This window comes from Ictalurus punctatus, chromosome 15 (genome assembly GCF_001660625.3).
Source record: "Ictalurus punctatus breed USDA103 chromosome 15, Coco_2.0, whole genome shotgun sequence".
Classification (NCBI taxonomy): domain Eukaryota; kingdom Metazoa; phylum Chordata; class Actinopteri; order Siluriformes; family Ictaluridae; genus Ictalurus; species Ictalurus punctatus.
The window spans coordinates 10891120-10899522 of NC_030430.2; the positions used below are offsets into that span (position 1 = coordinate 10891120).

At 39.3% G+C, this 8403-nt stretch overlaps 1 protein-coding gene across 1 annotated transcript; it reads right to left on the reverse strand.

Annotated features, from left to right (window-relative positions):
• Positions 1-2912: 2912 nt before the first annotated feature.
• On the reverse strand, positions 2913-7854 carry krt8 (keratin 8). Its single transcript, XM_053686331.1, has 9 exons — positions 7360-7854; positions 5631-5839; positions 5005-5065; positions 4777-4872; positions 4523-4687; positions 4277-4402; positions 3913-4133; positions 3768-3811; positions 2913-3667 (listed from the first exon to the last, which is right to left on the reverse strand). Exons 1-9 carry the CDS (start codon positions 7735-7737, stop codon positions 3462-3464), a joined length of 1506 nt encoding a protein of 501 aa, XP_053542306.1. The 5' UTR covers positions 7738-7854; the 3' UTR covers positions 2913-3461.
• Between the last annotated feature and the right edge of the window lie 549 nt (positions 7855-8403).

Genomic DNA, 8403 nt, shown 5'->3' on the forward strand with positions numbered 1-8403 from the left:
TACGGTCGTATCACGTAACTTAAATATCCCAGATACACTTTCTCAGGCATCTAAATGAATCATTACAGAAAGGCTTTCCATTTTTGGTTCATTTTTGACATATTTCAATCTCCTCACATCCATCACTGCTGTCCCTGATAGATTCCGGTTGACTGACTCAAATGAAACATCAGTTGAAATCCCTGTTATTACTCCTTTCAGCCAGTTCTTCCCTTCCATTGCCATACAAGATACTTAAATTCGTAGCAGAGTCTTTAGGCCTACGGCTGCTTTTTGCTGCTTCTTGTCATTACAAAACAACAGTAGTCTGCCATCTCTCATCCCTTTGTCACTTTCAATTTTGCCGACCACTTCTTTCACTTTTGGGTTTCGCACACTAGCTGATTCCTCCTCTTTCTGTCTTTTACCCTGTTGTCTGTCTCTTTCTCTTTCATTATCGGATCTGAATGATTGATTCCTCATTTTCTTTCTTTTATCATTTTCCACTCAAGTCCAATTACTATTTGCTGTACTTTCTAATTCCGGATCACTTCCTGAATCCACGCAACTTCCTTCCATCTCCTCCTCATGCACACCCCAGTGTTGCCAACCGCCAGCATGTGCCAACAACCAGGCATCGTGTAGCCAGTGAACTGCTGAAAAGAACGATATATTGCATCATGGGTGTGTTTCAACAATTCAACTTAAAAGTCCCTGCATAAAGCTCTGTAACCAATGGCACAAGAGTGCGTAAAAATACACAAAAGTTTCAATTATGAATATACATATGAAAATACATATAAATCTACATTTTGTAGATTGCTGGATATGTGATATGATAATTATAAGAAAAATCAAGAGTAGCAGTGTTTTTATCCTTGTTATGTGTACAGGGTTACCAAGGGCTCTTTGGAGTCTCCAAAAGGTTTTGGTAGAAAACGAGTGGACATACCCTCAGAAAAACATGTGTAAAACATTCATTTTATTTGGCATTGTTATCACATTTGAACTTGGACAAGGAAAGGCTTCATGCTGTGGTCCAATTGTGTTTTACAGCTAATAGCTCCCAGCTGTGGGAATGCGTAGGACTCTGTATGAAAAAAAATAAAAATAATAAAAATGAGGCGGACAAAACCCCTCAAAACACTGTTTCAGTGTATTCAAACTTCTATTACTCAATACCAGTAGCACTTACAGTGATTACAGTAAAGACTGAGCTAAAATTTCACCACAGTGCTGTGAAAGACTGATCTCCAGTTATAGGAAGTGTTTGGTTGCAGTTATTTTAAGTTTACATCCATGAAGTTTCAGTAAAATTAGCCTAAAATGCCTATCCAAGGCATACCCAAATTAAAACTAAAGCTGTTTTTGAACCATTTGGATTACATGCATGGTTTTGGTCTCTTTTGAAAGATGACACTCTGAGGTTTTGTGCCCAGAAGATGCTCTTTTTTATACCCAATCATGTAACTAACCTGTTGCCAATTATCCTAATTAGTTGCAAAATGTTTCTCCAGCTGTTTCTTTTTAGTAACACTTACTTTTCCAGCTGTCCCCCGTCACTTATTTACCGTCAGTTAAGTTAAAATTCAAAATTACCTTATTTTTTCTTTAAAATGGTACATTTCCCCAGTTTAAACATTTGATAAGTTTTCTATGTTCTATTGTGAATAACATATGGGTTTATGAGATTTGCAAATCATTGCATTCTGTCTGTATTTACATATACATATAAATGTATATGTGTGTGTGTGTGTGTGTGTGTGTGTGTGTGTGTGTGTGTGTGTGTGTGTTTGTATATATATATATATATATATATATATATATATATATATATATATTTATATATAAAGTGGCTTTATTATTTATTAACTAAATGTGTGCAGGAGAATACGCAGTGCAGTGCAATGCAGCACTGACCAGTACACAGTTCTTGTGTGGAATAAGGTGCAAAGAGATATTACAATAGAGTAATAAATGTAACTGTAAACATAACATACTAATTAGCAGCAAAAGTGCAAGTGGTCGATAGAGTGTTATTGAGATTTAGCAGCAATTTAAGAAAGAAATTCTCACCATTGGCAGAAAGTAGAGATGCTGCTCGGCTCTACACACACACACACACACACACACACACACACACACACACACACACAACCTCAATTCCAAAAAAATTGGGACGCTGTGTAGAATGTAAATAAATGTAAATAAAAACAGAATGCAATGATTTGCAAATCTCATAAACCCATATGTTATTCACAGTAGAACGTAGAAAACGTATCAAATGTTTAAACTGAGGAAATGTACTGTTTTAAGAAAAAAAATAAGGCAATTTTGAGTTTCATAGCCGCAACACATCTCAAAAAATTTGTGCCCGGGGCAAGAAAAGGCTGGAAAAGTATATATATAAAGGTTGATGCCAAGATACTTAATGTTACCAGTGGAAAGTGGAATTGTTAATAGTTCAGTTGCTTGGTCCCAGTTATTTCCTTTAAGTGGTAAGACTGTAGATTTTGCACAATTAATGGGATATTTTGATAGTTCTGATAATTCATTTCTTTATGTTTTTTCTGAGTGATTTATGTGGGTCTTTCAAATGTACTATATCATCTGATTTTGCACATTGGATTGTTTATTTTAATACCTGTAACACTGTGATATTATTAGTTGACTGTTCCAGCTTCAGTGAAAGTTTAACACTCTGCCACCTAACCACGTCTTTCATGTTGACCATGACACCAATACTCTGACACTTCACTCAGGCACGTGGTCACCTCCCCACACAAGAGCACTCAAACTGCTTTTGTGGTTTGTAGTCTTCACCTTATTTTGAATTTTAAGATGATGTGTGCTTTAGAAATACAGTATTTGAGCAAATCTGTACTTCCCAACCAGTAATAGATGGAAACTCAAAGAATGACATGATACAAACGTTTTTAAGTAAACACTTTATTAATGGTAGCAAAAACAGCACCTTTTGGTACTCTGTGTACTTTCCTTTTGCATCAGACAGCATACATTGGGGAAGACATTTTCTAAAGAGCAGGTGCATAACATGGATCTGCCACAAACATGATTGCCTTCAACACAAATACGAACCCTTCATAATCAAACCTGACTACTGTCACAGGGCAATGAGTATAGTCACAGGAGTAGCTCATGTTGGTGGCAGATTTAGCATTCTCCAGCTCATAATAAGAGAACATGTTGTGCAAGACAGTACAGCTTGTGTGAGCAGACTGAGAAAATTTCTTTTAGTGCACTATGCAGAAACAAGCCTAAGGCACAATGTGAGGTGATATTGTTTGGTCCCTTGCAACCCTTTGGTCAGAGTTAAGGATTTATTGATTTACAGCCTGCTTTATAGTTGTATCCTTCTGCAACTAATTACTTCAGACAACTGTTACATGTTTAGATGAAGGATGAGGAAGGGAAAAAACGAGACAAAGTTAAAGGGCAGAAGTGGAAAGTGCACTCTCCATTCAATCTTGGACAATTTCAGAAGACTCGGACACGACTCTGCCATCCTTGGTTTCAATCATCTTGATGACGATGTTCTTCTTGCTCTGGGTAGAGCTGCTGTCGCCAAAGCCACCACTATAACCAGCAGAATAACCGCTAGAGTAACCACTAGAGTAGCTGCTGTAGGCACTGCCAGCACTCTCCATAGGGAAGGGGGTGTAGCCCGCTATAGGGATGCAAACAAACAAACAAATAAATAAATGAAAATGTACAGTATATCATATATCAGGTTTATTCTAATAAAATGATGAAGATTTAAAACTTACAGCTTTGTTTTGAGATGTTGATTGACTTGATTCCACTGGAAAGTCTGTTGGTAAATCAAGAAAAATGGTTATTTTCTTATAGCTAGTACCATATTAGGTCGAAAACAGGAAAACTTGCTTGGAAATTACTTTATAATGAACTCACCTGTCCTCCTCTCCTTCCAGGAGTTTCCTGTAGGTGGCAATCTCAATGTCCAGGGCCAGTTTGACATTCATCAGGTCCTGATACTCTCTGATCTGGCGTGCCATGTCTTGCTTGGCTCTCTGCAGTGCATCCTCCAGATCCCTGACACGAGCCTTTGCATCCCTCACTGCCAACTCTCCACGCTCCTCAGCCTCGGCTATCTGATTCTCCAGGTTAGCACGCTAAAGGGCAAAAGCCAAGACACTATGAGTAATAATCCTTAAGTGAACCATTTTTTTTTCATTTGCTAGCACTTTAACTTTTCTTTGTTAAGCATGTCAATGGACATCTAGAACATGTTACAGTTTGGTTGTTGAAATCTTACCTGTCCCTTCACAGCATCAATCTCAGACTGCAGTCTCTGGATCATGCGGTTGAGATCAGCAATCTCTGCCTTGGTTGATCGGAGATCTTCTCCATACCGGCTGGCAGATGTCTGTATTTCTTCATACTAAGGCAGAAAAGAAAGATAAAATTGTTGAGATTGGTTCTATGAATAGCCTATTTAGCCTATGCAGAGTTATGTAGTCAAGATCATGTAAATCAATCTGTATACAGAAATATACCTTACCTTAGACTTGTACCATGTTTCAGCCTCAGCACGGCTGCGGTTGGCAATGTCCTCATACTGAGCACGGACCTCACCCACAATGGCATCCATGTCCAGGTTCCTGCTGTTGTCCATCTCCACCACCACTGAGGTGTCCTTGATCTGAGACTGAAGCTCACGGATCTCCTACAAAGCAGATAATGTATGATATAATGAGTGATTATTCCATAAAACATTAAATAAAATAAAAATAATAATAAAACATGAAGGTTTACCTCATCATAGATCTGCCTGAGGAAGTTGATCTCATCTGTAAGGCTCTCCAGCTTGGCTTCCAGCTCGACCTTATTCATATAGGCCTCATCCACATCCTGGAAAACACAACAATTTAAATTTAAATGTAATATTAGTGTTATAAGCTCAATCATACCTGTGTGTCGTAACTGTAAAAAAACAAAACAAATGCATTTATCAGTTTGTATACAGAAGCCATCTGCACTAACCTTTTTGATGAGGACAAAGTCGTTCTCAGCCTCTGTGCGCTTGTTGATCTCATCTTCATACCTGAAGAAATGTTATATTATAAATATGTCAGAAGGCACTCCAAGATCCATTTTTTTATTGTATTGTTTGCAACACATATTGAATAGAACTAAACGACACTATTATTTCCTAAGAACAATAACATGTGTGTACACTAGAGGGAAGCAGTGTTGTATTGGATCTCATGCCTCAAGTCTCAAGTCAACATTCTGTATATAATGTTTCCATGTAGAAAGTTTATGAACCTATCAGTTTTGCTTTTAGTTGCTGGAGAGGTGGGAGGTCAGTTTTGCTCAGTTGCCTTGGCATAATGGTTGACATCAGTGTAATTTATGGCATGCAGTAATGTTGCCTAAAATAATGTATCTTTGCATATCATGAGGAGTGGAGACTGCATTTTCTTTCGTTTTGCAAGGGCTATGTTGGACACATGGTTTTGAAATCTATGGAGACCTGTTTATACTGGAACACTTAAGTGTACCACAAAAGCATGCGTTTACAAAACTTGGGCACTGTCCATTCACCGTAATCCAATAGTGGAAAGAGTCCAGCAAAGGTAACGTGTGGAATAAAACCAAATACTAACTTATTCTTGAAGTCCTCGACCAGGCCTTGCATGTTGTGCAGGTCAGCCTCCAGCTTTATCTTGTCATTGCCCAGACTGTCAAGCTGTCTTCGAAGGTTGGTAATGTAGGCCTCGAACATGGCGTCAATGTTGGAACGGGTGGTAGTCTGCTCCTGGAGTATGCTCCATTTGGTGTCCAGCATCTTGTTCTGCTGCTCCAAGAAGCGTACCTGAGTGGGGAAAAGGAGAAAGGAGTTATTGTTTTAGTCTGAGCACAAATCAATGCCATATTCGACACTTCAAAGGGCGCTGTGCCCAGACCACAGTTACAGTCAGTAAATGAATGGAGCAGTGGTTTCTGGGCCAAACCGACATTTAATGCACCAAGAAACAACCAAATGCCAAGAGGCACCATGTGAGCATCACGGGAACCTTGTTGGCCCAGTGTTGTATGGAATGAGTTACTGTTTGCAGGATAGCGGTGTTTTTTTCCAAGGAAACTGTGACACACATTCTAATTGAAAACCAAGAGGAGGGAGTGGGTGAATTCACAAACGCTATGCCCACCTCCCCGTTTTTCCTGTCTGTGTTTTTTTATGAGTTTTTTTTTTTTTTTTTTTTTTTTGGGGGGGGGGGGGGTGTTAAAGGAACAAAGAAAAAATTATGATCTAACACTGGACCACTGCATTAAGAAAGAGATTTTAGTATGAGATATGACTGATTCTTTCACAGGAGTGAGTGAATGTGTAAGTAGTGATTCATTAATGTGAAAATTATGTTTTCATTTATGCTAAGCTACAACACTATTTGTCTTCACTGACACTACATTAAAATGTTGGTGTAATACCAAACAGATTGTAGCTATAATATAAGGAAAACCAGAAACATTTCTAGGTCGTAATGTTATGTATAATCAAAAGCAAATTATTTCTCGTCATCAGTGCCCCTAGAGGGCTTGTTATGTAATGTGTTCATGTGTTTGCAAGAACATGACACCACCTCTCCTGATTAAATATTAACACTGGAGAGCAGATCCCGTAGGTTCAGGCGACAATAGTCTTTTGTCTGATGGCACAAAAGTTCTCAGCTGAAGATGTAAACTAAGTTGTAACATCATTACTATGACGAAACATTTCACAGTACCAAGACAATATTAAAAATACTGGTGTAACAAAGGGTATTTTAGATACAAAGTTTAAAAGTTTCTTTAACTTTGGGTGTGAGCTTTGAGCTACACCCTCACGGCAGTCTGCTTCAAAGGTAAACCCATTTTATTCTGACCAGTGACACACCCAATTCCCCTCCCAACCACACAGTTCTTCTCCGAGGCAAGGAAGTTATTACAAACATCAAAGTGGGAAGCAGCTACTTTTTGCAATATCTTTTTCTCAGGATACTCTACACTTATTGTGAATCAGTCATTTTTTGTAATGTGTTTGTCAGAATATATTATTTGTAGTATGAATTAGTCACTTTTTCAAGCCCCCCCCCCCCCCCCCTCCCCCCAACGAACCAATTTACTCTTAGTGGGCATCACTTTTTGAAGTATATCCACAGTACAAATTACTCTCTATTTACCGTTTTTTCCCCTCATTCCTAACAGACTTCATCAGTTACATCATTCAGTTAATTTCTTGCTATTTGTTCTCAGTCATGACTATCTGATAGTCACTAGTATGTCAGAATGCCTTATTTCACATTTTCTTGAGAGCAAAAGACACAGATATATTGAAATGCTTCAGTCACCCACCTTATCTATGAAGGAAGCAAAGCGATTGTTGAGGGTCTTGATCTGGTCTTTCTCCTGTGTGCGGACAGTCTGGATGTTAGGGTCGATCTCCAGGTTCAGAGGGGCCAGGAGGCTCTTGTTGAATGTCACTGCTGTGATGGGTGCCACAGCCCCACCACCCATTCCCATACCGAGACCCATGCCACCTCCATAGGCTGCGGAGCTACTGATGTAGCTCCCACTTCCCAAGCCACTCCTGGTTCCTCCATAGGAGCTGCGTGCTGTGTAACTCTGTCTGCCCAGGCTGGGGCCTGAGTAGGAGAGACTGCTGAAGCTGCGTGGTGCAGCCACGGAGGAAGAGGACTTCACAGAGTAGGATGTTTTCCTTGTTACTGACATTGTACCTGCAGATCTTCTGCCCTGAAGCGGCTGAGAGTAAGAGAGTGGGAGTAAGAAAAGAACACAAGGGGGAAGCGCGTCTGCTGTGCTGGAGAAACCCTAGCAGATGAGGCAGAACAGCCAAATATGCCCTCTTAGTATAGAAGCACAGGGCTGGGGAGGAGCTAAAGGATAGTTCTGATTGGCTAGTGGACTTAGGTGTCAAGTAGAGAGTGGGTGGGGCTGAAACTCAACACCCCTCTCCTTGCATTCTTCATTTAATCATTACCTGCACCAAACCCACCCTCTTTACTATCCTTTTTTTTTTTTTGGCCAGTTTCTTAGATTAGTGTCTGTGACAAAAAGGCCATTTTGAAAGGTGACATAAACAACAGGATCCAACTCATATCAAATTACTTAGCTGTTCAATGTCATTCTTTAGAAGAATAAATGAAACATTTTAAACAAAAAAACAACACCTTGAGCAAAGATATAAACAGAGGTATAAAGAAAGACAGCTATTGCACTCTTACTTATGATCAAGTAAATATAAATGCAATAGAAAATGATGGACAGGACACCCAACATCCTCTACCTGCTTGGCAATGCTGTATATTCTACAGCCCTAGGATATTCAAATAATCACCTGACATCGAAATGGCTTTAAAACTTTTTGCCTATTCAAAT

Coding starts and splice junctions, on each gene's coding strand:
- krt8 (XM_053686331.1), bottom strand. CDS start 7,737: ATGTCAGTAACAAGGAAAACATCCTACTCTGTGAAGTCCTCTTCCTCC. Junction 5,066..5,630: donor GTCGAGGACTTCAAGAATAA/GTTAGTATTTGG, acceptor ACATTTCTTCAG/GTATGAAGATGAGATCAACA. Junction 4,134..4,276: donor TTGATGCTGTGAAGGGACAG/GTAAGATTTCAA, acceptor TTTGCCCTTTAG/CGTGCTAACCTGGAGAATCA.